Source organism: Ammospiza caudacuta, chromosome 6 (assembly GCF_027887145.1).
Source record: "Ammospiza caudacuta isolate bAmmCau1 chromosome 6, bAmmCau1.pri, whole genome shotgun sequence".
Taxonomy (NCBI): Eukaryota; Metazoa; Chordata; class Aves; order Passeriformes; family Passerellidae; genus Ammospiza; species Ammospiza caudacuta.
This window is the reverse complement of record NC_080598.1, coordinates 9,299,709-9,327,688: the sequence shown is the minus strand read 5'-3', so window position 1 is coordinate 9,327,688 and position 27,980 is coordinate 9,299,709. Positions and strand designations below refer to the sequence as shown.

The window sequence follows — 27,980 nt, the reverse complement described above, 5'->3', positions numbered from 1 at the left end:
CCTGCTCCACCACCCCAGGCATCAATCTGCTGTTGTACTAAGCACAATTATTTCTCAAATATCTATTGTGAGTTTTCTTGGGTTGTTTTCCCCCACCAGGAATAGTTTCTTGATCAAATGATGCATCTGATACTACTTTTGGTATTTCTTTAAGTGTTCTAGCAAATGAAAGCATATTCATTTATTTAAGCCCTGTTCTGATCAGGGCAACTTGTGATCTGAATCGATGGAAATTCCTCCCCAAACTTCTCTTAATTCATTTGAAAATAAAGCTAAGAGACAAGTCAACAGAAAATGAAGGGCTACTCCAGGCTTATAAAATCTGCTTCTGATTTTCTAACTCTTGCAATAAAAAGCCACCATAACAGTCTTCGATTTCTGCATTTCTCACAAGGTTTCTCATGCAGTGAAAAGAGACCTGACCAAGCTGACTCTTGCATAAAAGCTGTTAAACAATCCGGTGATGGTTATCCTGGAATAATAATGTAATGACAGATTAATGATATCAACCATTAGTCATCATGGTGCTAAAAGACAGCACAATGTGCTGCAGTCACAAATCCTTGGCTGGGTTTGGTGATGGGTGATTGCCTCCCACTCCCCAAGTGTTGCACCTTGGTCCTGGGCACTGGAGAGCTGTGCCTGAACCCCAGGGCTGGGGGCATTTCTGCATTTCTGCATTTCTGCATTTCTGGCTGTGCAGGGGGACAGATGGCTCCCAGCCCTCTGGGATGCTCTGCGTGCACCTCATGGAGCAGCTCTGGAACGCAGGGAACAGATGTTCCTCTAATGTGTGGGAAGAATATAAGCATCTCCATTTACTTTTAAGAGAAATGTATTCAATGCTGTTAAATTTGTCCACAGATATACCAGAAAAAAATAATTAAAAAAAAAAAATTATTATCGCTACTTTTATGATTTAAAAGGCATAAGCTGTTGGGTGGATTTTTATCAGTTTGTTGGGGTGTTTTTCTCAATAAAAATACTGATACTAAAAATGAACTAGATTTTAGACAGGAAAGGCAGGATGGAGGAAATAAATGAATCTTTTTTGTAACAAAACAGAAAAATTTCCAGCCGTGGAGTAGTCCTATGTAGTAACTGCAAATCATCTGGTGATTTTTTATTTTTTTCCACAGTGAAATCTGCAATACCAATAGAACATAAAAATTGACTATTTGCAATTCTAGTCATTTACCTAAGTGCTTTTACCACTAGAGGGCTGAAGGAACAGATTAAACAAGAGTTAGAGTATCTGATAATTAGGCACTAATAGAATGAACACTGAGAATTTATATGCTTAGAAACAAGATATTCCTGAATTTAAAAAACAAAAGCAAAACCCATAAAAAACCCAAAAAATCCCAAAAAATCCTGGAGTTTGTAGCATATCTTTAGAATATTTCATCATCTATGCTAGTGCAGAGATCCCTGAGCAAATTACCTCCAGCTTGGTTTAAAACTAGAAAATGCCCTGAAAAATGTGTGAAACTCCTGCATTCTCTCCCTTTTCATTTCTGGTGCCTGCTAGAGCACTGGCAAAGCAATGTAAGAGCATTCTAGCAGCTGCTAGAATGGCATTGGGAGGAGCAGCCCAGTCTGCAAGCAGTAATCTGCCAAATTCCAGCCACAGCTGAAGCAGAGGAAAAGCTGCTTTGCTTGACCAAGCCCACAGCCACTCTCACGTTGCCTCTGTGGACAAAGTCCTGCTGGATTTTCCCATTTTTCCCCTGTGATGGTGGCATGAAGTTCCAGATTTTTATTTCAGAAATGCACAACCTGGTCGAGAGGGAGCATGTGGAGGTGTGAATCCTTTACAGCTTGGCATGCGAAATTCAGCACAGACGCATCTTTGTTATGTCAGCTCGTGGACTCTACATCTAAATCCTCAAATGATGCATTCTGCAGCTTTTTCTAAATCCTCAAATTTATGTATTGTGCACTTTTTCAAGGGATTTGTCCAGCAGTGAATCGTCCTGATTCAGGAGAATAAGAGAAATCCCACCAAAGGTGTTCAGAAAGTGATCCTCGCAAATCTGGAGGGAGAATGAGAAAGTTCCTGGTTTAAGCCAATCTTTTGGACACATTTTTCTGCCTCTTCAGTCAAGATTTGGCACAAGATTTTATTTCACTCTTTTCTTTTAATGGTAGAATTTTTTTTCAATAAACAGTTTACTAAAATAAGAGTTTACAAAGCTCTTGCTTCAACCAGAAAACCTTCTTTCTGGTGGCCTGGCAAGCATGATGATTATTTTGGCATTGCTGTGTGATTTTGTAGTTCCGTAGTCCCAAGGAAGGTTAAAAATTGCTTTGTTCTTCAGCTGACATCAAATCCCATTGGATTTAGTGGACAGCTACTGTAAACAGGAGTAATAATGAGACCATAATTCATATTTTTGAGGCATGTTTATGCTGTCCGCAGTACCAGAGGATTGTATTACACACAGAGGTTGAATGGCATAACTAAGATTTTGAGCACATGATTTTTTCCCTGAAGATGACTCTGTATTATTGAGAGCAGTATTCTGTCACCTTTCTGTCAACAGGAATAACAAAATGTCTCAGACTTTGTGTGTATGATCATATTGAGTTAAAATAACACACCTTTGCTTATTTTTCAAAATGAATCATAAAATGTATGTCCATTTATAAATTCTGCTTGCGTGACACTTGGGAAAGAGAAAATTCATTTTGCAGTGAATTAACAGCACAGATAAGGTCAAAAATAGAATTTAAATAATTACTGGTTTTAAATCACTGGTAGGTACCATGATGAAAATTTTAAATCACTGTATAGTTTTCTTCAGAAAGGCTAAAACTTAAAGAGAAGGGATTTATATTGGAGTATTGGCTTTGAACTTCTCTAAGAGAGCTTTACAATATTTAGGCACTATTCTGAGGGTTATTGTAGAAAATTTTGAGATTAGATACATAAGAATAAGAAAGAATTAGCTAAGAACCACATCTGAAAGATATTAAATTCTTGAAACAACTCAGTTCAAATTTTGCAAAAATATCTATTTATAGAAGTAAAAAAACAGGTAAATTTTCAATCCTTCAGCCTTCACATAAGCAAGAGTTAAAGAAAATCCAAGGACATGAAGAAAATTGTATTTAATTGCTGTATTTCAGATGAAACAATAAGTTTTCTGTTCTGTGTGAAAAACACAGACATCTGCAGCATCTTGGATTGCACCATGTCATCCCCCAGATATTGTCAGAGCCATTTCAGAGCCACAGTTTTTGCTCAGCAACTTTTGGCTGAATTTCTTTCCTCCTGGTCAATATGGGAACATTCAGCAGTGATCACCTGGGCTAGAACGTTCTGCACAACTTCCTAATTTTATAAATATATTTTCAAATATATATTTATATATATTCTGCATTAATTCCTGTTTCCCTTTACCACTGACACCAGTGGAAGGAGCTCACTGTGATCTCACTGAAGTTTGAGTGCACTTTTGTGAGTGGTCTGTCTAGGACAGGTGTTAGTTATAAAAAGAACTACCAACAACAATTTTGATTAATGTTATGTGCTGTTTCTTCTGGAAGTGGCTTGTTCTACCAAGGTTAAACACTCAATATATGATGTTTAAAAAGCTGAGAAGACTGTACAAGTTATGTAGAACTAATGAGATAAGTTCACTGCTCTCATGTGAAGCCAAACCAGCTGGGATTGATCAGGACAAGACTCAGTAATATCTGGATGTACCATCCGAGAGACAAAAAATTTCATTTTCAGACAGCTGCAGCTACAGCAGCAGAGCCTGGTCACCATAGGGTTTCACTGTATCAGGGTTGCTTTACATATTTTATGTCAAGGACTATCTAATTCTCCTCTAGCAAGAGAAACCAGCAGGAATGTGCCATCAGGATTCTCCATTTTGGTGTGATATGATAAATTATTTCTCTTTCCCAAATCAATCATCATTTATTTATTAAATGCCATTGTTTTGCTAGTACTCAGTAGCCATAGCATCAAAGCCATGCCAGGGATGAGCTTTCTAAAAAAAGGGCCAGAGCTCCTTGCACAGCATAAACAAACAAAACCCAGCAGCCTTGAGAGCCTCAAATTCCAGCTCAGGAAAGGACTCAGTGCCTTTCTGAAAGGCTTGAATTACAGAACCCAACCCCATTTAATGCATCCCTGCAAAACAACGCTCTGTTCCTGCTGCCTCCCAGGAAAATCTATTAATCTGGGTTTCCTTTGAGCATCTGCAGTGGCACAGCGGAGCCGTGAGGCGCTGGGAAGAAGAGCTTATGTAACTGTGCAGCTTTTCCTCTTCTGGGAAAAACCTCCCAGGTTTGCCTTTCCAGGCTGTGACAGTGCTGCAAACCACATCCCAAAGCTGCTGTGATGCAGAAACCCGGGCAGGGCTGTGATGATAATTAGCAACGTTTCCATTTCCCATGGTCTACTTATAATTTCTATTCTTGGTAATTCTTGGTAATTCTTTTACGGTTTTGAAAGGAATTATTGAAATTCTACGTGGATCAGTCAATTATGAGAATTTCAATATTAAAATAATTGGTCTTGTACACATTTATATGCGCTGTAAAACTTCATTCACCTTCCAGCAGAGGGCAACATCTGAAAGAAATATTTCTATAAAGAGCAGCTCCCTTTCGGATATTGCAACTACAACATATGTTTTCATCAGGGAATATTCCTTTGAAAATACAGTTTGCATTTGGTTACCCACTGGGCAAGTGAAGGAGCTTAATATTATTAGAAGGACTTGCTTAAAACACAAATTTTAATTGTTTTTTAAGTAGCACATTCCAGAAACTTCAAAATGAAATAAGAGAAATTTAATGGCTATGACTTAGAAATACCGATTTTTGCATCTTCCATTTTCTTCAAAGAGATAAAAGTTTATTATTATTAGATTCTGAAAGGAAAAATAATTCTCTTTAGAATACACTCAGTTCATTCCAGTGCTGTAAACACCACAAACCAAGACTGAGTGTTGCAGTGGCCTACTCAGAGGCATGAAAACAGAGGATCAAAAAAGAGGTGGAAAATATTAAATTGCTTTCCAGAAAGCAGTCCCTGATGGATTCCTAACATGACCTAAAAGAGGCTGCGTGAGTAAACGTGGGTTTAGAGGTAAATATACCCATATAAACCTGTATCTATTTACCTATATAAACCTATACCTGTACCTATATACATGTATAAACCTATACCAATATCTATATTAACCTATACCTGTATCTATATAAACCTATACCTATATACCTATATGAACCTATACCAATATCTATATTAACGTATACCTGTACCTATATTCCTATATAAACCCACACCAATATCTATATAAACCTATACCTGTATCTACATAAACCTATGCCTATATAAACCTATACCAATATCTATATACACCTATACCTGTATATAAACCTATACCTTTATGTACCTATAGGAACCTATACCTATATTAACCTATACCTATATCTATAGGAACCTATACCTATATAAACCTATACCAATATACCTATATAAACTTATACCAATATCGGTATAAACCTATACCTATACACCTATACCTGTATCTATATAAACCTATATTAGTATTTATATACCTATATAAACCTACACCTATATACCTATATAGACCTATACCCATACACCTATATAAACCTATACACCTATATAAGCCTGTATCTGTATCTACATAAACACATACCTATATAAACCTATGCCTGTATCTATATAAACCTACACCTGTATCTATATACCCATATACCTATATAAACCTATACCAATATCTATATAAATCTACATATATATTTATATATATATATATATAAACCTATACCTATATCTATATACCAGTATAAACCTATACCTATACACCTATATAAACATATACCTGTACCTATATACCTTTATAAGCCTATACTATATACCTATATAAACCTATCCTATATACCTATATAAACCTATACACCTATATAAACCGATACCTGTATCTATATAAACCCATACACCTGTATAAACCTATACCTGTATCTATATAAACCTATACCTATATAAACCTATACCAGTATCTATATAAATCTACATATATTTTTATATATCTATATAAACCTATACTGTATCTATATACCAATATAAATCTATACCTACAGGAACCTCCACCAATATCTATATGAACCTATACCTATATCTATATACCAGTATAAACCTATACTTATACACCTATATAAACCTATGCCTGTACCTATATACCTTTATAAGCCTATACTATATACCTATATAAACCTATCCTATATACCTATATAAACCTATACACCTGTATAAACCTATACACCTGTATAAACCTATACCTGTATCTATATAAACCTATACCTATATAAACCTATACACCTGTATAAACCTATACCTGTATCTATATAAACCTATACCTATATAAACCTATACACCTGTATAAACCGATTCCTGTATCTATATAAACCTATACCTATATAAACCTATACACCTGTATAAACCTATACCTGTATCTACATAAACCTATACCTATATCTACCTATATAAACCTATACTTATATCTATATAACATATACCTGTACCTCTATACCCGTATACCTGTATAAACCTATACAAAATCTATATAAATCCATACCTGTATCTGTATACCTATATAAACCCATACCTAGAGGAACCTATACCCATATAAACCCATACCTATAGGAACCTATACCTATATCTATATAAACCTAGACCTGTATCTATGTACCTATATAAACCTATATCTATATGAACCTATACCAATATAAACCTATACCTATATCTATATAAACCTAGACCTGTATCTATGTACCTATATAAACCTATATCTATATCTATAGGAACCTATACCAATACCAATATAAACCTATACCTATATCTATATAAACCTAGACCTATATAAACCTATACCTATATACAAAGCTATGCCTGTATCTATAAACCCAGACCTTTACAAGCCTATCCCTGTGTCTGTGTAAGCAGACAGCGGGTGTTATCTGTTCGTGGCACCACAGCAGCGTTATTGCGGCAGCGCCCGCCGTGCCCGGGAGCGGGGCCGCCTGCACAAGGCCTGTCCGAGGGCACCGAGGGCACTGTGCGGGCTTTACTCGCAGCTGTACGCGGGGCTGTGTGCGGGGCTGTGTGCGGGGCTGTGTGCGGGGCTGTGTGCGGGGCTGTGTGCGGAGCGCCGCGCTGCCCGAGGCGCGGAGCGGAGCGGGGCGGGCGCGGCGCTGTCCGCGGTGCTGAAGGGCCGGAGCGCCCGGAGAGCGGAGCCGCGGCCGCGCCGGGAGCAGCGCTGAGCGGACGGAGGGACGGACGGACGGACGGACAGACGGGCAGAGGGAGGGAGGGGTGGCGGGCGGGGGCCGCGGGCACGGCGCGGCTCCGCTCGGCTCGGCTCGGCTCCGGGGAGTTGGCAGCGCCTGCCCAGGGCGGCGAGCGCACCCCGCCCCCGCCGGGCGCACGCAGCGCCCGCACCGCCTCGAACGCTCCGCGCCGGGCATGGCTCTGCCCGCGGCCGCCGCTGCCCAGCCCCGCCAGGCCCCGGAGGCTCTGTGACCGAGCCCGGCAGCTCCGCACCGGCGGAGGAACCCCGGGCCGCCCGCAGCGCGCCCTCCCCGCCGCCCCTGCCGCTGCCGCACACAGGCGCGCTCCTCGCCCTCCCCCCGGCTCCGCACGCCGTCCCCACCTCGCTCACTCACACACACTCACACACACGCGCACTCTCCTCTCGCTCTGCCTTGAGCCGCAGGTGAACCGATAGCCATCGAATGAGGACGAAAAGTTAAGAGGTTAAAGCAATATGAACCATCGTTGCTCGTAGCGGTGCCGTATCCAGAGCAGAGCATTATCCGGCGAGCATCCCCAAAGGAATGGAGTCCGTAAAACAAAGGATTTTGACTCCCGGCAAGGAGGGATTGAAGAATTTTGCTGGAAAATCGCTTGGTCAACTCTACAGGTAAGAGCGATATCTCTTATAGGATTCTACTTGCCAGAAAAATTTGGAAGCTCTCCGTAAGCGCCCGTTGCTGCAGGAGGTGGAAAGCTTTGAGGTTAGCGGTGGCAGGGCTGGGAGCCGTTCTGGTTCTGCTGGATATAATCTAGATGCTGGAAACTAGTGCTGAAGCTGCTCAATATGGCACCCTTGTAACTTCCCTGTCTGACTCGTAGATGGTGTCAGTAAAGATGCAGCAAAAGATTACCCCACCTTTCTTCCACAAAAACGGGATCCCATCTTGAAATCCTAATCAGGAGAGAGCAGCAACCTGTATTATTGTTCCATCTTAATTTCCCAATGCACCCACAGGATCTTGCCCCTTGCCCTTAACAAATATATTTTAAAAAATACGGTTTTGATTAGTCTTGTCCTTTGTGTAATTCGTCGTCAGATGAAGGAAAACGTGGAGATGTATAAATAATTGATATCCGAACGATTTTTTTTTCTCCTGAAGCTGAAACATATAGAGGAATGTGTTTAATTATTTATCCCTCTGCCTTTAGAAACATCTGCTTGTCCTATAAATTATATACAGCTGCAATTGCTAAACTCAAAAGCATCACTTCTCTATATTTATGCGTGCAAAGAACATTTCTACCGTCCTCGAGCCCTGTAATAATAAACCCAGATTCTTGCATACCCATGAAGTGCATGCACTAAAGTTCACACATCGTTCTCCATCCAATCTGGTGACTTTAGTGACCTCCACAACGTTTGAGAATAGTCTGTGAAATTCCAACAATTTTCGATTGTTCCGTCTGCTGGAAATTACCCCGAAATATTTGGCTTGGGCTGTTTGGTTAGTTTGGTTCGGGTTTTGGTTGTTTGTTTGGGTTTTTTGTTTTGTTTTGGTTTAGTTTTGGTTTTTTACGTTTGTTTGGTTTTTTGGTTTTGGGGTTTTTTTTTTAATTTTCCGAATTGCAGCTCTAAGGTAACTGCGGATTTGCCTGCCCAGGGTAGGTCACGCAAAAATCTTTTTTCCATACCTATGCGGCAGTGCTGGGCACAGACACCAGGCTGTTCCTCAGCATGAGTCACAACTTCTGCTGCCATTTTAAGGGAAGGGGACATATCAGTGAAGCGATACAGACAAAACTGAGGCTTCCATTTTCATAGGAAGTGTACCATTGAGAAAAGGCAAAAGCGAAATTAAAGTCATCACCAATGCAATTAATTTCCTACGGTTTTTGGTTATATTTCAGTCATTTTCAATAGCTGAAAAATAATGATAATAAAAAAGGAAAATCCAGAATAACTGCTTAAAATGTAATTTAGGAAATACACCCTTTTTTTCGTTCTTATAGGGTCTACAACATTTAAATAAAACTATTATCTCTACTACTTGCAGCTACACGGTGAATAATGGAGAAACGGTGCTTGTATTTTCCAGCAAAACTCCGTTTGAATTCACACCTCGAGTAACAAACGCGTGATTTGCTAATCTTTTTCAGCTCACGGCAATTAAGTACTTTGTTTATTTTTCTTAGAATCTAAACCATTTTCTTGCCTCTTACACATTGATTTCCAGTCTATTTCCGAAGACAAGACGCCCATTCAGGGGGAAAACACTCCTACCCTTTATCCACTCGAACGAATTTTGAACAGAAACCCACGGTAGTTTATTTTATTCACCACTTTAACACATTTCTCAATGCCGCGATCTTTGAGCATGGAAATAACACGCACAAAAAAAAAAAAAAAAAAAAAAAAAAAAAAAAAAAAAAGAAAAGAAAAGAAAAGAAAAATCAAGAGAATTTCAGCTGAGTAGTTTTTGGAGAAAATACAGGGATTTTCTCCCGAACACGGATAACCTTTTAAGCCTTATTCTGCTAAGTGTTACAGCCCTATCAGCCGGATGAATTAACCTGAAAGAGATGCTCCTCCGAGTGAGAAAACACTTTACAGCAGAGTTGGGAGGCAGCGGTTGTAGAGTCCACAGCGTCACGTATTTGCTTCTCAAGATGACAAAATTGGTTTTCTTTTCTAAATTTTAAATATCTCAGTGATTTCGGAAGAAGATTAAGGGATTCACTATGGGATACTTGCTCTATAAACCTGATTTTTCATGCTACCGACGCAGCATTTAGAAAGATTTTTAAAAAAAATGAATTCTGGATGTTCTAAATCACCTTTCGTGGTATTTTCCAGCTGATTGGAAACAGCTGCAAACAGCCTTCAGATTCCTTCAGATCGTTCTCTAGGAGACACAATTTCCAAGTGAAACCGAGGGACTGAGGGCAAGGCTGCTCTGGGCAGGTTGAACCTGCAGAGCGCTCCCAGCGTGCAGACCTTTGGGGAAGCCTTCTCCGGCGATGCCAGCTCTTATTCCTGGCTTTTTTTTTTTCACTGACAGCCATTTTGCAAATGTAAAATAAATAGCAATATCTCCCTCTCCTCCTCGCTCCTCCCTCCCGTCTTTCCCTCTTAACATTTCTTTTGTTCGCAGACCTGGAGCGAGGCGCGCACCGGGATCACCCCCTCGGTGATTCTGGCACAGAGAGGGGGCAACAAAACGCCCAGGAGGCAACAAAAACCTCCACGAGGCAACAAAATCTCCTTTTTTCTGTGTCTGTGCCCCTGGCTGCCCAACATGGCGCCTCTGCAGTGGTTCCAGATGCCGCCTGCTTGGTGCGCCCTACATATTCCAGCACAAGTCTTTAATGATAGATGAGCAATTCCCAGGCAAAGCTCCTCCCTGGGCTGCTGCGGAGGGCCGGGGGAGCCGGGCATGACTAATCCTCACTCCCACAGGTCACTGCTAAAGAACAGCTGAAGGTGAATGGGAAGCGAGGAGCAAATCCTCGAATCAATCTCCGAGCCGGAGGAGCGAGGGGAGCGGTGAATTTTAAGCCTCCAAATCGTTGTGCCTTCAGGCCTTGACCTTCCCTTCTTGTGTCGGGCAGAGTGCTAGAGAAGAGGCAGAAGCCCGGGGACACCATCGAGCTGACGGAGGATGGGAAGCCCATGGAAGTGCCCGAGAAGAAGGCGCCGCTGTGCGACTGCACCTGCTTCGGGCTGCCGCGGCGCTACATCATCGCCATCATGAGCGGCCTGGGCTTCTGCATCTCCTTCGGCATCCGCTGCAACCTGGGGGTGGCCATCGTGGACATGGTCAACAACAGCACCATTCACCGAGGAGGAAAAATTATAAAGGAGGTGGGCACTGCTTCCCTCGTGAATGCCACGTCGTCCCCAGCGCAGCTGGCGGCGCAACACCTGGGCACAGGTGGGACGGGGCCCGGTGCTCCCCGGTCCATCCCCCTGCCCCCCTCCAAGGACGGGAATCCCGTTCCTGAAGCAGAAACAACTTCTACCGAATATTTCTACTTTTCCATTCAGTTCCTAGCCCCAGTTTGTGCTGTTAATGTGCGGACAATTCGCCCCACGCCGTGTCTGTCCCACACAGCCTTGAAAACCGCAGCTATCTCCTGAAATAAACGCAGGGGATGGGAGAAGGAGGGCATCGAATAAGGGGCTGCTAGGGGGTGCATCCCGCCGTGAAGGAGGCGGGGAGGTTCAGCAGGAATGTTTGAAAACACCGGGGCTAATTGGCTTTGATAAAAGGCGTTAAATGATAAGAGAAACGATAAGGTTTAAAGCGAGTTAAAGAGCGGTGAGAAAGATGCGGTAAACGGGGATGAGGCTTAAACACCCAAATCCCTCAGGGCTGGCAGGAGGTGAGTGCGGGCTGTGCCAGCGCTGCCCAGCCGTGCCCATCCGTGCCCAGCAATGCCCAGCCGTGCCCATCCGTGCCCAGCAACGCCCAGCCATTCCCGTCCGTGCCCATCCGTGCCCAGCAATGCCCAGCCATTCCCAGCCGTGCCCAGCAATGCCCAGCAATTCCCATCCGTGCCCAGCCATTCCCAGCCATTCCCAGCCATTCCCAGCCGTGCCCAGCCGTGCCCATCCGTGCCCAGCCATTCCCAGCCGTGCCCATCCGTGCCCAGCCATTCCCATCCGTGCCCATCCGAGAGGCTCGGGGCTCTGCTGCTTCCATCGCTGTCCTGGGTTTGTTTGCTGACCTGCCACGGGGGGCTCGGACCGAGGGGCACAATTACAGCTTTCCTCTCGTCTTTCTCTCCCTCTGCCCCGCTGCCTCGCGTGGGAAGAAAGCGAAGTTTAACTGGGATCCCGAAACGGTGGGCATGATCCACGGCTCGTTTTTCTGGGGCTACATCATCACGCAGATCCCCGGAGGGTACATCTCATCCCGGCTGGCAGCCAACAGGTAACAGCAAATAAATGGTGTCTAAAGGGGATGCACCCCAAATTAACCCCGCACAGCCGGGGCTCCCCTGTACCCCAATTTAACCCCACCAAAATCTCGGCTTAGGGAGGCAAGGACAGCCTGCAAGCTATCCCGGAGCTCCTCTGTGATGGTGTAATACTTCACATTTCACCAATATTGCTATTTCATCAGTATTGCCCAATGTTCCTTCCTGCAACCCCCCCGAGCTTGCGGGGGATTTTCTCATATTGGTTTCCTTTTCCTTTAGAAGGTCACTTAAGGAGGTTGTGGCAACGATATTCAAACAGCACGTATTCAGAGGCAAACTCAAAGATTCATTATTTCATCAAAGCTTGAGAGGTTTTATGTTGGTTTTTTTTTCCCCCTATGACTGAATTAAAGAATTTTATGATTTTTGTTTTAATGAAAAGGAAAACCGTCAGCGGGAATTTTTCATTAAAGCATAAATGAATTTAGAATGGCCGAAAAACATGCTTAAATGAGACTTCCACAATGAAAAGAAAGTGCAGATGGTCCGGGGACTTAAGGACTCGTTTCTATGGTGTCTGGCATTTTTTCAAGCACCCAGGGTGCGATTCTACCTGTTAATTAGATCCACTGAGTATTGGAGACACATGAGGCTTTCACATCCCTGCTTAATGCCACGGGCTCATCGCTTGCAAAGGTCCTAGCGCCACTCTGCAAACCGGCACTGAGTGCAAATGGATGCGAAACTCAGCCGTAAATAGCTTTAACTCTTCCCAGGAGTGGGCAGCGTGAGGGGTGGGCTGCACGGGCACCCACAGGATGAACAGGATGGTTTGTGTGTGTTGAGACTGAGAGGAAGGAGAGAGAGTGGCTAAAGCAAAAACATGGTCTCATAAATAAATAATTAAATCGCTTTTAGACAGACCTACAGTAGAAAGGAGTATTTACAGACAGAGAGATGCTCTGTAACTGAGGGAACACCAGTATCCTACCCTTAAAAACAAATAAATCAAAGCCATGGGCAGAAAGGCTCAGCCTGGTGAGCAGGATGGTTTGTGTGTGCTTCAGACTGAGAGGAGGAGAAAGTGTGGCCAAAGCAAAACATGGTCTCCTAAATAAATAAATAAATAGCTTTTATACAGTAGAAACGAGTGTTTACCAAGAGAGAGATGCTCTGTAACTGAGGGAAAGCCAATATCCTACCCTTAAAAACAAATAAATCAAAGCCATGGGCAGAGGGGCTCAGCCTGGTGAGCAGGATGGTTTGGGTGTGCTTGACACTGAGAGGAAGGAGGGAGTGTGGCTAAAGCAAAACATGGCCTCCTAAATAATTAAATAAATAAATAAATAAATAAATAAATTAATTAATTAAATAAATAAATAGCTTTTAGACAGATTTACAGTAGAAACGAGTGTTTACAAACAGAGAGATGCTCTGCAACTGAGGAAACAATAATATCCTACCCTTAAAAACAAATAAATCAAAACGTATAGTTTTTAAACTGGGGTGTCCATTGTCCTTCTGTTTACAAGACAGAGGTTCAGAAATCTGAAAGACTCTTTCAAACAGCCATTAACAGCCATTTAAAGGGTTATTTACCTCTTCTTCCTCCTTAATCATTTTCGAATCTTTACACAGTCTGTAACTACTCAGGGTTAATTGGAGTTTTGGTTGAGTAAAGGCTGCAGAATCTGACCCAGAGAATTAAAAGCTGTCTTCATTCACCCAAACAACACCAGAAAAGCCATTTGAAGCAATTCAGATGTTAAGGGGTGCAACTACAGAGATTTGCAAGACAATGGCGGGGACACTGCCAGGCAAAGTCAGTAGCAGAAGCACACAGGTTGTCATATCGAGTCAGATTTTTCTCCTTTTCACAAACATTTACATTAATGACAATAGCTGAGGACTACTCCAGTTAGGGTTGGTGTATTTTGTCTAGTTAGGTGTTATTGCTGTGGAAGCCCTTCAGGTGTGTTTTATCATTCCCAGACATCTCATTGCCCGTGTGTCCTGTAGGGAACCCAGTGGTGGTGTGATGAACACCTTCTCTTCTTTTTGTGCTTTCCACAGCCAAGTCAGTGACTGTAACTGGACCAGTGATGTTTTTCCCCTTGGGGGACTGATAATTATACGATTATCTAGAATTTATGAACCTCTCAAAGATTCAGACACCATCATGATACTGCTGATACTCAGTGTGGTCTTCACATTTCATCAGTCATTTGGGGAATATGCAGAAGTGCTGATAAACTTGTGGGTACCACAGGATCCAGTCGATCAGATGATGTATTTACCTTTTGGTTGACTGAATTCTGCTCAATAGATGACACTTGAGGGCAAGGTAACATCAGAGATGGAAGGACCCCTCTGAAAAGGAGCCTCACTGAGTGGGGTCTTGAGCCATGTGGGACTGGAAACACATCGCAAGCTTCCAGCTCTACCAGAGTAATGCTAATGCTCTACTAAAGTAATCAGTGTCATCCCAAATGTTTATTTGCCTTTATTTAGCAATGAGTGTGTTTAAGTCAATGATTTTGACCTCGGATTTTTTTTGTGGGTAGTTTGGACACATTGATACCAGTATGGGTGTGGAAAAATTAGAGATTGCTTTAGGGATCTTTAATTGCTTCAAAAAATGGCTCATGTGTGCTTGAGACTGAGAGGAAGGAGAGAGTGTGGCTAAAGCATAAAATGGTCTCTAGATAAATATCTTTTAGACAGATCTACAGTAGAAACAGTGTACAGTAGTAGTATGGGCGTTGGAAAATTAGAGATTGCTTTAGAGATCTTGAATTGCTTCAAAAATGACAGTATAAAGAGATGCCTAGTGAAAGAAACAGCAAGAACTGTGTATTCAGGGCACATGTACATAAAAACAGCAAGAACTGTGTATTCAGGGCACATGTACATAAAAACATTACTAGGAGATAATCTGGTAATCTGATAATAACTCCACTGGGAGAATTGCTTGGTATAAGTGTATGCTTTGGTCCATCTCTTTGGAAAGAGATGACAAGAATCAGCAATTGACAGCCCTACAAATGAAAAAAAAGCTTAAATAGTAACAATAATGACTACCCACTACTGGTCCAAGCAGAGAAATTATGTTGTAGTCTTTTTCATTGGGTTTTAAATTCCTATAATGGAGGTTATATTTTAGCTATTGTGAAATGTTTGCAGTAGAGGGATAAATAATCAAAATACAAGGGATAAACAAGTGTTAAGGGCTGTTGCCATAGTGAATTTTAGGCTACATGGTCCCATAAAAAAGCACATGTTTTGTTTATAATCTAGAAATTTAATAAATGGAAATTATTATTCCCCATTTCACATTCATGCTATTGCAGCTGTCTGTGAATAAATTATCTGCTGTGCTGTCACACACATATGGGAAGGTGCGAAACTGTGCTCAGTTTTATCACCTCATCTCAAGATAATTTGAGTATTATTATATTTTAAACTTCTGATACACCCTTTAAATATCCTTTATGTTGGAAATCTGTAACAAACCCCAAAAGCAGCACTGAAATGCTGTGGCAGTATTTCCTCACTGATTTCCTAAGTGAACTGTTTAAAGATTTGCTGTAAATCAGGAAAGATTATTTGAAATTAATGGGGCATTGTTAGGTTATGCAATAGAGAGTCAATTCCCAATGCAGTTACACATTTAAAATAGAAATATCAGTTTTGACTGTATGTGCCAAGCATTTTTTTCAAAAGTAAATCTGCAATAATCACAGCTGATTTTTTATACAATGAAGCTGAGTAAGGGTTTTAGCTCATTTGTGTGTACTCAAACACGAGAACCTTCTGACACAAAGAGACCCAAAGGACAGAATAGAATACCAATTTTTCAAAAGTTAAAATCACCTGTGATAATGACATATATTTCCTATTATCTGTCAAAGCTCAAGTCCTGGCAGTATTCACATTAAAAAATGTAACTACATGACCACACTGCATTTCTCCACAATGTAATTATCTCTCATCTATGCTGAACTCTTAATCATTGTCATTCTAATCTGAATGAAATTATGCAAGTTAGCATTTCACTTCAAATTAATCTTTGTTTCTCAAGTGCCATTCTTCTTGTTATTAAAGGCTGAGTCCTTCTTTCCAGCCAGTAATCTGATAGGATTATTTGTGTGAATAAAATGAATGATATTTCAGACAACTGTCAGTGCACCTTGTCTCAGTCCCACAGATTTTCACTGAAACTGTCATTGGCATGTCAGTGAAATCAGAATCTCCCTAACTCTGCCTTAATTAGGGCAAGCATAAACATTTAAGGTCAAGTATAGGTTTAGAGATACAATGGAAAGACGTCCAGAAGTGCACATCTTTACATTTCCCTATTTTAAAAACAGAAATTATTCCATTCTTTTAGCAGGCAGGCACGTTTTGTATTTTCTGCTTTGCAAACAAAGATTAATTCACATCACGAGCAGGGGATTAGAGGCTGATTAAACAAGTGCCAACTTCTGAACTCCTGAGGACTTGAGCTGACCCTGCATCGCGAGGGAGCCCCAGAGCTGCCCTTGCCAGCCCCACATTTCACACCCATCCCCAAATCCTGCAGGCCGGGCTGCTCTCCACCCTGGCACTGCTCTGGGCTCCTCTGCTCCAGGCAAAGGAGCCAAAACTGCACAAAACCCCCCAGGATGGCTCTGTCACCCTGCTCAGTGCAGATCCTTTGAGTCCCAGTGTGACCAGGAAGGGCGCAGGGGAGACTGGTGCTGCCTCTGCCATATGGTTCAGGGCCCTTCCATTTCTCTGTCACGAGTGATGAAGCTGTTTCCACAATTTAATGATGCAACAAGGGATTTGGGTGGGGGTTTTGCTTGGTAAAAGGGGGCCTCAGATGTGTGACAAAAATTAATAATGTATCCAAGCCCTTATTAAACTGGATTAGGTGGCGGGAGGTCGGCTCTTACATATTAATGCCTTATGAAGGGCTCCTAATAGGATTTAGTGCGAGGAGCACAGAGACACATCCCCCTCCTCCCATACACACATATCAATGAAAATAACCTGCTTTATCTTGATTTAAGAAAGCCAAATAAAGCTGTTGTACATGGCTTCTGGCCACAGACTCAGTTCAGTTTTAAGCAATTCTCCTATGAAGTATGTTCAGCCTAGGGAACAAGTGTTCCTCTCTAATGGCAAAGGTAGATTATTGTCTCTGGTTTTTGGGTGGCTGAGCTCATCTTCCACTCCAATATTCATGGCACAATCCCAGTTTTGTTAGCCCTGTGCTGTTTCATGCAAATTAAAGGCCCAATTCAGAACAGAACACTGCATTCTGTCTGCATTTATATTTAGGAAAACATAAATTGTCAGGGTGAGCGTTTCACAGGGGGATGTTCACAGGAGATGGGTCAACAGAGTCATTGGGAAAGAGCCTGTACTAGAAATAAATCAGAACGACTGTATGTGCCATATAATAGCTAAACAGTGCCTCCCCATGATGGCTTCAGGTCTGCTTAGTTAATTTGAAATACATAAACACAAGTAAAAGTTAACAAAAGCAGGCTTATTATCACCAAAGGGGTACTGGGGACAGCCAAAGGTGACACAGAGACTCCATCATCAGGAGGCATGAAAAGGCACTTTATTATTAGAAATCTACAGTTCTTATGGAAACAATGGTGGCCCTAAGACCTGATTGGCCTTTAGGAATCTTCTCTCACACTAGTGGTGAACTGTGAATAGCACACTCTGGAGAATCAAGTCACAGACGTATTTTATGAAAAATCCTTTTGCTAGGATTTTTTCTCCTGAGAAGCTGAGAGGCCTCAAAGTAAAAGAAAAACAATCATTATCTGCTGCTGTGAAATGCAACAGGGGCATCTGTGATTGGTCCATGTGAATTGTTTCTACTTGATGACCAGTCACAGGTCCAGCTGTGTTGGGACTGTGGTCAGTCACAAGATTTTATTATCATTCCATTCCTTTCTTTGCTAGCCTTCTGATGTCTCCTTTCTCCTTCTTTAGTATAGTTTTGATATACCATTTTCTTTTAATATGATATATATCATAAAATAATAAATCACGTTTCCTTCTGAAACATGGAGTCAGGATTCTCATCTCTTCCCTCATCCTGGGACCCCTGTGAACACCACCAGAGAATCATATCTGTAAACAACAGATTACAGTTACAGAAAGAGAGATAATAATTGTTTTAATTCTTTCTCTGAGCTTTTTCACAGCTTCCCAGGAAAACCCTGGGACAGCTATGTCTCTCTGTGTCCAGAGGATATGTGATTACCACAGGGTGATTACAGACTGAAAAAGACAACTAGACTAAGACAAATATTATCAGGAGTATTTAGGTTACAAAGGAAATGACCAAGTGAGATGATAGGTATATATTTTTTTAAAAAATCAATACAGGGAGTGTAACCAAATCTTCCATTTATCCTTGACTAATTTTTTCAGGACTAAATCTAAAATTTTCCAAATTTAGCCCTCCTTGTTGAGATATAACTATAGGAGTAGGGTTATGTTTGAAATTTGAGCTTATTTTTTACATTCCTTTCTCCACTGATGAAAATCCTTTGAAATCTTTATCTGTGTAAAATCCATGACACAGCTTTCATAAAATTACACCAGATAACTTCAGAAAATCCTAGAATGGTTTGGTTTGGAAGGGACCTTAAAAAACTCCCAATTCCAACCCCCATGTCAGGACACTCCTTTCAGAACGAGCTGATAAAGAAACTTCTTATTTATTAGGATTATATCGTCCCAATATGTCAATGCTGTCAAATAACTTTGCCCACAATTCTCTTCTAGTCCTGAGTTTCCGCAAATCCATACTGCATTAACAGTGGTATCTAAGAAATAATTTAATAATAATAATAATAATAATAAAAAAACTGTCTCTGAACAAAACCCAGGGATGCTTCTGAGCATTCATAGCACACACTCTGTGCAACAGGTATCCTTAATCACCTCTATTTGCTTTGTTACTTCAGTCCAAAACAATTTGTACACTGGGTTTGATGCAACAAAATGTTATTTAGGTTGTTTTCATTGCGTAAAACCACTAATGTCACTGTCATTGTGCTCTGAAGGAATCTGCCTTTGCTCTGAGCAGTCCTGACACAATCAGCTGTGCCCCATAAATCAGAAAACACCCCAAAAAGCAGTACAGATGCCCAGCTTTTGAGTCCAGCACATAGTAGTTATCCTCCCAAACAACTCCAGAAAACATTTTAAAATTAAACCTACAGGTGATTGCTGCGGTAAATGTGTTATATATCTCTAAATCAGTTGAACCACAGCATGTTGGTAAGGTGATTTGAGTGAGACAGCCCTGGTTTGAAACATTATTTAGCAGGTTACATATTTAAAGAGCAAGCTGTCCCAAAGCTAATGAGCTAGAAGAAATGAGTCAGAGCTTTATCTAGAAATATATAGATATAATGAGCTGTAAAACAAAACCACAGGTTGAGAGATTCCCCAGCTGAATTCAGTCAGGAAAGAGGGAGGATTGGTAGAGTGAGCACAGGAATGAAGGAAAAAAGCAAGACAAGATCTAGAGCACCTGATTTGCTTAGTGGCGCAAAAGAAAATAGGATTGAGGCTGTGGAAAGTGAAGAGATTAAAACCATTAAAATAAAACAACATGGGTAGAAGACATAGAGTGGATATATGTCTTTTATATATATTTGTCTTCTCTATATAAGAATAAATATATATGTATTCTCTATATAAGAATAAATATATATGTATTCTATATATAAGAATAAATATATATGTATTCTATATATAAAAGATGTATACTGGATATATGAAAAAAAAAGTTGAAAAACTACTAAGTAGGCCAAATGCTGGTAACTTCTCAGCTGGAAACTGATCTGTTTATGAAAGCATAATGTAATACACTTGCTGGTAAGAACAACAATTTGAATTTAATGACCCAGGGTTCTTTTACGTTTAGCATCCATTCCAATGATGCTGTCATCCAGCAGTGCCCAAGTTTTTATAAAATACACGTTGGCATGTCAAAAACCAGGTCTGTGAGCAGGCAATGGAAAACACAGCCTGAACGCTGTTTGTGGGCTTGGTGGAATCAGTGGCATCAGTGGGGTTTGAAGAAGGCAGAAATGTAAAGGACTTCTTCTTCTGGCTTGCTGATTCACATGGGTTTAATCTTTGCATGGCATTTCACATCAGTGCTTGATGCAGCCCCTTGAATCCTCTGCTTTGCCCAAAGTCTCGTGAATATTTTGGGATTTTTTCATTTTCCAACCTGGCAGATTGAACCATAGCAAGTTCAGGCCATCAAAATGCACAAGTTCTGTGTCAAACTCTTAGAAGGCCCTGATCATCACACCTGATACAGGTAGAAATGTGCTTTCTAAGGAGAGAAGTGTGTCAGTTAAGCCCTGAAATTTCTATATATTCAAAGAAAAATCTAAGTTGAGGAGTTGATCACAAACTGTCATTAACAGAAGAAAACATTCTGAAAAGCTGCTGTAAAGCCCACAGACATTCCAGCTAGGTCCTGTCTTGCTTCTTTCTAGATATTGTGTTTTACTGGACAAAATGAAGCATTTAATACAGCATTGAGCCTTGCAGCTCCTCTCAGACAAAATATTGTTTGGATTGTGTGAAAATACAGCAGAGCCATGTCTGTGTTGTGTACAAGGACTCTCCCAAAAATTGCTGTTCAATAAAGAACAGAAGAGAGGCAAAACCCAGCCTAGGTTTTTATATCTGTTTCATAAAATAAGTCTTTCTTCAACATATTTCATGTCATTTCTATAAGGAAAACGGTAAACCAACTCACCAGCTTGAATCCAAATAAATTAAATTTATTTTATAATGGCAGGTTTTTACATCTAGTCTTTAAAGTGGGTTGGGAAAACTTCAGAAGAAAGCTTGTGTTTTCAATCGTCTTTGTTTTCTACACTATTTACCTAACAAATTTACCTAATGAATTTACCTAATGAATTTGTAACTATGACTTACAAATCAAGTATTTGATCAATACACATACTTCATCCAATGAAAATAATGTCCTCTAGAATATGATCAATATTCATGTGAAATTGTCAAATCAGAGGTTGTTCAGAAACAACCAGAGTTTACATTTCCCATAGGTTCCTGTTTACAGACAGAGTAGACCAAATTATAATATTTTGAATCTAATTTATTGTAGTGATGCAAAATGCTTTCACACACATCCCCACACACCCACCCACACCCTATGATTTCCTAGAAAATGAACAAAATAATAAACTTTCCTATTCAGCAGATAGATCTTCCATGACATGATGATCAGTGGCACTTTGGGGGGAAAAACTATTCAGTTACACTCCTGAATTAATTTTCCATGGAAGCCATTGAATGCTTTCTAAATTTTTGTATTTTTGAATCCAAATCTGTTCAAATACATGCAATGGTGTTTTGTAGTTGTAAGTGACCAAGGCTTACTGTTCTTTAATTATTTTGAATTTTAATGAAATTATGTTAATAATTCACTGAGAGATCATATATTTACACATCTTAAAACTACAGCATTTTCTTGTTTAAAGGAATGTTTAAAAAATCATTTTAAATATACAGAGTTACTTTTCAATCTTTTTTAAAGGACAAATTTAGTTAAGGTACTTCATATGCTTTAGAAAAGATTAATTCTATTTCTATTTCTAGACTGAGTAGATTCAGTCCCAAAAATCAGAATTTTACATTGATCTTCAGTGTTTTGTTATTATCCAGAGAATAGAGATGTCAATATTGTGGAATTTATCAAATACATTAAAAATTGGCATAAATAAAAATGCAGGAGGCTCAGATGAGGAATTGATCCCACCACACATAGACACGTTTTAGTTTTATGTTCCATGAATCCTTCGCAGCAATTTTCATTGCCAGTCCCTGGGGTAGAGGATGCCTCTGATGAGGGCTCCTCACTTTCAGCTGTCCTTTGTGTAACTGGATATTCCATCCATCTGCCTGTGCCCTGTGCCCAGCTCGCTTTGGGGGCTGACTCTGCCTCCAGCTGTGTAACCAAATCTGGAAAACTCTGCGGAATATCTGTAACACTGCAGAGTGCCCATGGAATGTGAGTTTCCTGACAAAGGAGGATGACAACAGTGCTGCTGCACAGATGCAGATATTAGAAATCCAAAAATACACTTGTTTTTCTTTTGTTTAAAAGAGAAAAATGAGCCAATTGACTTGGAACCCAAACAGATTAATTCCCCTTGCAACCTCATTCCATTTTAAGCCCTTCTCCTGAGCTGTCAAAGTAATTTCCTTTCTCTTCTCCTGTCCCAAATGTCTCACATTCAAATAAGATTTTGCTGTTATTACTCCTTATACTGCAGGAGGATTAAGTCACAGTCAATGACCTTTGAGGCCAGGGTCAGCAAAACACTGAAGATCAGTGTTAGATTCTGATTTTTGGGACTGAGTCTGCTCAGCTTCAGAGTAGAAATACTTCCACTCTAGAGTAGAAGTAGAAATAGAAATAGAGTAGAAATACTTCTACTCTACTCAGAAATAGATATAGAAATAGATAAATAAAGCATATTTTTCTGTTTCAGGACTGCTTCTGGTCACTTATGAGGACCAGAATTTCTTGGGGTTTTTCCCCTCTCCTTGACACACTACTACTGTATTTATTGTGTTCTTCTGTATGTGTTTATTTTCTTCCAGATGTAGTTGCACAGTTGCTGATTTTGAGTCAGGAAGGAATTTTTTTTGCAAGGCTAGGGGCTGCTGCAGACATGTCATGGCATTTTAATTCCATCCTAATGCAAGGGCCCAGAATTATGGCAGTGCCATTGCTCTATCTCTGTGCTATAACTCCAATTCCCCAGAGTTTACCCTCAGTCTGGTAGAGGTTTTGCTTTGTGCCATGGCATTGAAGCCTTCTGTGGGGTTTGGAGCGTGCCCAGGATGAAATGGATTTCCAAGGGTGCCTCGGGATGGAAGTGCAGCCACCTGGATGTCCAAGGCTGAGCTCAGCCCGGGGACTCCAGAGCCCAGCTGTGCAAACACATCTGGACGAGGCACCAAGGGCACAGCAGCTCTAAAAATGCGTGTCCAGCAAGGGCCACAGCTCCTCACTCAGTGTGACACCAGAACGCCAGGAGGGCAAAGCGGCGCTTGTACAGAATTGCACAAAAATGTACAAAATTGTACAAATTTGTACAGATTGTACAGATTGTACAAAACTGCAGTGGAACAAACACTCCTAAACAAGCTGGAAACGACAGTGGAACCACACACACGCTTAATTTGCCATGGCTACATCAGAAATCTAAACTTTCTAACCCACTGCTGGAATTAGCCTTGTAGAAACATTGAGCAAGATGCTCTCATTAAACATAAAGCATCATAAATCACTAGCTTAATAGAAGAAAAAAATGTAAGCGAAAAAAATGTAAGCAAAAAAAAAAAAAAAAAGGATAGCACAATTTGAGGGTTTGATGTGTGAGTCAGCAAAATGGTTTAGAAATGCCCTAGGAACAATCAGAATGTTCCATTTCCCAACTAAATATATTCAAATGTGAGCTGCATTCAAATATATTTTGATTGACTTTAGCCCAAAATAAGTTTTATTTGATCTAAATAATAATAAATATTGCTAAGTGAGATATTTAAAGCAATAAAAGAGTAAGGCTTTACAAAAAACAGCACTGTATATTGTTAGGTAGTATTTAGTATTTATGGAAATAAAGCTAAGAAGATTAAGGGGCCTTAAGGAGAAATGCTTATGATATTTATGATTGTGTGCTGAGAGATACAAAGCAAATATAGGAAGATTTATTTGCTCTTGATTAAGAGTTATAGAGGAAATGGACTCACTAAAATTGCCATGCATGACATCACTTCTAATAGGGACTCACAAAAAGCATCAAAAAGCCATTTCTTGCAAGAATCATAATTTAACTCTAACTTATTCTGCTTTCAAATCATTAGATTTTTGAGGAGAGAGAGGAAGTCATTGTTATAAAGCATAGTTCAGAGAGAGAATTGGCTCCTAAGTGATGCTGCAGAATTGTTTCATCATCCAAACCCTGGTGTAAGTGAATATTCACCGGTGCTTGTGTGTCTAAATGCAGGCCAGATTTCAATGTGGAGGAAGCATGTCTCTGACCATTCCTTCAGTTACATTTTCCTTGTCTTGAGAAGGAGCAGACTCAAGGAAAGATCTTCTCTTCAGTAAACATGAGGACAGAGGCAGCTCTGGGAAAATCAGCTTTCAGCTGTGTGCAAGTAGAAGCTGATTTCAGATACAGGATTAAAAAACTTGAGGGAATTTCCTTGAAGAAGCATTACCTACGGCAACAATCTTGTAAATCTCATCCTTGTAAAGAGATGGCATTTTAAAATATTCTATTTTCACGTGATTTTACCAGGACAAGACATCACTGGAGTTTATGTGAACATAAGGAGGTGTTAAATTCTAAGGAAATGAAGTGCAGGTAGTTTTGGAGTAGAAATTACACTTTAAGAAATCAAGAGTAGAAGACAATTTAGGTCAGAATATTCCTCACAGTGCAACACAATCAGGTACCAGCAAATGTATGGAACATGCTGACAAGCAGAGCCAGAAATATGCTGTACAGGCAGCTAAATATTGTTTTATTGACCTAGAGATCAAAGGGAGCACAATGAGGAGAGGAGATTTAGGGCTCTGTAGCCCTAAAGGTTCCTTACCATGCCCTTTAATATGGGTCAAACAAAAGTGGATACACTCGGCTTGCTATTTGAAGATTTCTTTCAGACTGTGATTCTGCATACATGTGAAAAACACCAATCATTTGTTTTCAAAATTTTTAAAGTTTAATAGTAATAAAATGGTTATTAAAAATAGTAATACAATTAGAGTAATAATAATTTGGACAATTTGGATTAGGACAATATGAGACAATAGAGAAAAAGAGTTATGGATGTCCAGGTACCTCTTTCTGGGCAAAATAAGCCCAGAAAAGAACCCACGTTAACAGAGGATGAACCCTTAAAAGCAACAGCCTATTGCATATTCATACACCTCATCCATGATGCATAAATTCCATTCAAACACAGGATTCTGTCTGGGCAGTGCCAGCTTCTTCCTCTGAATCTTAACAGCGCCTTCGAGGCGGGAAGAAGTTCGTTTCTTCTGATAAGGGACCAATAAATTCTCTTTCTCTGAAAGATTCAGGTGTCCTGTGGCTGCTGTCTCAGTGTGAATCTTTTCTTTAAAAAAAGTATCCTACATAGCACAGTTTCTATTGTACCATTTTTTATAACTTAAACTATATTTAAGACACTACTTAAGAGAATTAATACAGCATAACTTTCTAACACAACACATACAATATTCATTTCAATATTTGCCAAAAGCCACTCATAAAATACATGCATTTTTCACAATACAGAATGTGGAATATTGTGCCTTTGAGGAGGATTTTCATCATGCATCTTTAGCCCAAGGTCTGTTTCTCAGTGACTCATGGCACTGTACCAGTTTCTGAAGAACACAAGTGGAGGTCAAAGGTTTCTGTCAAATCAGTTCCACATCAGATACTCTGATGTCATATGTCATCAGATTTATATTTGCATTATGTAGCTTTAGACAAAAAAAAAGACACAATAATGCTGGGGAAAAGGTTTCCTCCTACAAGAGGTGGATTAATGGAATCAAATAAAAATTCAATCAAATCAGTGGAATTGAAAATTAATCACCACATCATGCATTTATTTAGACTTTGTAAGGTGCTTTACTTCAAATTAGGGTGCTGTGGAATCAAATTGAGAAATTTTCAGTGAGTAACCTCTGAAAAAACAGCAGTCAGAATTATCTGGTTTCTACAGATATGTGTTTCCAGATTGATTATCCCTTTTGTCTAAGAAAATCCCAGCTCTAAAATTCTTCCCCATGCTTTTGGCCTGTATGAAAGTGAATTCTCTTCTGCTTTATAAGGAGTGAATGTATGGTGTCACTTTCTTACAATTTAAGCACACGAGAAACTCTTTTGCTGACCATCTGTTTCGGCACACCCTTTGGAGACAAATTCTAACTTTGTTTCCAGAGGGTGGAGAATTCAATCAGATTTGATTGAAATTAGTGTGAAAATTAAAGTGGGTGTTTATAGGTAAATTAATATCTATACCTGTGATTGCATAAGATATATTTCCTTAGGAAATGATGCTAAATAGATGAACACATCCATGTTTGGTCTTACAAAACAGATAATTACACTAGATGGAAGCAGACGTTTTTCCAGTGCAGTCAGTACATTCCCCATATAAAGAACAGTAAAATATCTATACCTGTGATTGCATAAGACATTTTTCTTTAGGAAATGATGCTAAATAGATGAACATACCCATGTTTGGGCTCACAGACAGATTATTACTCTAGCTGGAAGCAGACACTTTTCCAGTGCAATCATACATTCATATAAAGAACACATGTAGGGAACACCCACATTGATACATGAGCATATGTATGTAGAACAAGTCAGATGGGAGAGCACTGAAGTCACTTCCTTTCCCCTTTTTGCTGCCTTTGCAGGGTGTTTGGTGCTGCTATACTGCTGACATCTTCCCTGAACATGCTGATCCCATCTGCAGCCAGGGTGCACTATGGATGTGTCATCTTCGTGAGGATCCTGCAGGGCCTTGTGGAGGTATGGAAAACTGTAAAACTAATAAATGTAATAGTGTTTGTTAGCCTTTAACTAGCAGCTGTAGCTCTGCAAGGAAGATAGAAATGGTTGTAAATTTATTACTGATGGTGAGTGTAAAGGATTTCAATGTATGAATTACTGCTGTTTGATTTTCCTTCAGCTATGAAATGTCATGGCAAAATGAGAAGCCAGTGAGATATGCATTTAGCACTGATGTTTCACTGAACTCCTACACTGCATAAGGCTGATACTGGTGTAATTCTCAACAGTTACTTGCTGGTCAGCATCACAGAGTAAATATTTAACAACAACCTAAGGTTATATCTTAAGTCCTGACCATGCTATGTTTTTGTTGGAATGAATAAGAGATTTACCATAATTTAAAAGAGGGAAAAAATAATTGACCCTTTCCCCTTTCCCCTTTTTCCTTTTCCCATTTTCCTTTCCCCTTTTTCCTTTCCTTTCCTTTCCTTTCCTTTCCTTTCCTTTCCTTTCCTTTCCTTTCCTTTCCTTTCCTTTCCTTTCCTTTCCTTTCTTTCCTTTCCTTTCCTTTCCTTTCCTTTCCTTTCCTTTCCTTTCCTTTCCTTTCCTTTCCTTTCCTTTCCTTTCCTTCCTTTCCTTTCCTTTCCTTTCCTTTCCTTTCCTTTCCTTTCCTTTCCTTTCCTTTTCCTTTCCTTTTCCTTTCCTTTCCTTTCCTTTCCTTTCCTTTCCTTTCCTTTTTCCTTTCCTTTCCTTTCCTTTCCTTTCCTTTCCTTTCCTTTCCTTTCCTTTCCTTTCTTTCCTTTCTTTTCCTTTCCTTTCTTTCCTTTCCTTTCCTTTCCTTTCCTTTCCTTTCCTTTCCTTTCCTTTCCTTTCCTTTCCTTTCCTTTCCTTTCCTTTTTATATAACCTTTATATAGGTTATTTTATATAACCTATATTAAATATATATAGATATGATGTATATGCATATACCATAATTTGCATATACCATAAATAATCACAAATTTGTGTACATTTGTAAATCTTAATCAGGAATTACTGTACACTCCATATAACATCTTCTAAAACTTAAACACTGCAGGTTTAATTTTTCCATTGCTAAGTTAAAGGCTGGTTTTGAAGAGAGAC

The 27,980-nt window shown here is 40.1% G+C and overlaps 1 protein-coding gene across 1 annotated transcript in view; it reads left to right on the top strand.

Annotated features, from left to right (window-relative positions):
* The first annotated feature begins 7,560 nt into the window (after positions 1–7,560).
* Positions 7,561–27,980, top strand: part of SLC17A6 (solute carrier family 17 member 6) — a 31,601-nt gene continuing 11,181 nt past the window's right edge. The window contains exons 1-4 of the mRNA XM_058806405.1: positions 7,561–7,973; positions 10,916–11,168; positions 12,122–12,240; positions 26,757–26,871. Coding sequence (XP_058662388.1) covers positions 7,888–7,973; positions 10,916–11,168; positions 12,122–12,240; positions 26,757–26,871 — 573 coding nt within the window. The 5' untranslated portion in view covers positions 7,561–7,887. The remainder of the gene's footprint in view (positions 7,974–10,915; positions 11,169–12,121; positions 12,241–26,756; positions 26,872–27,980) is intronic.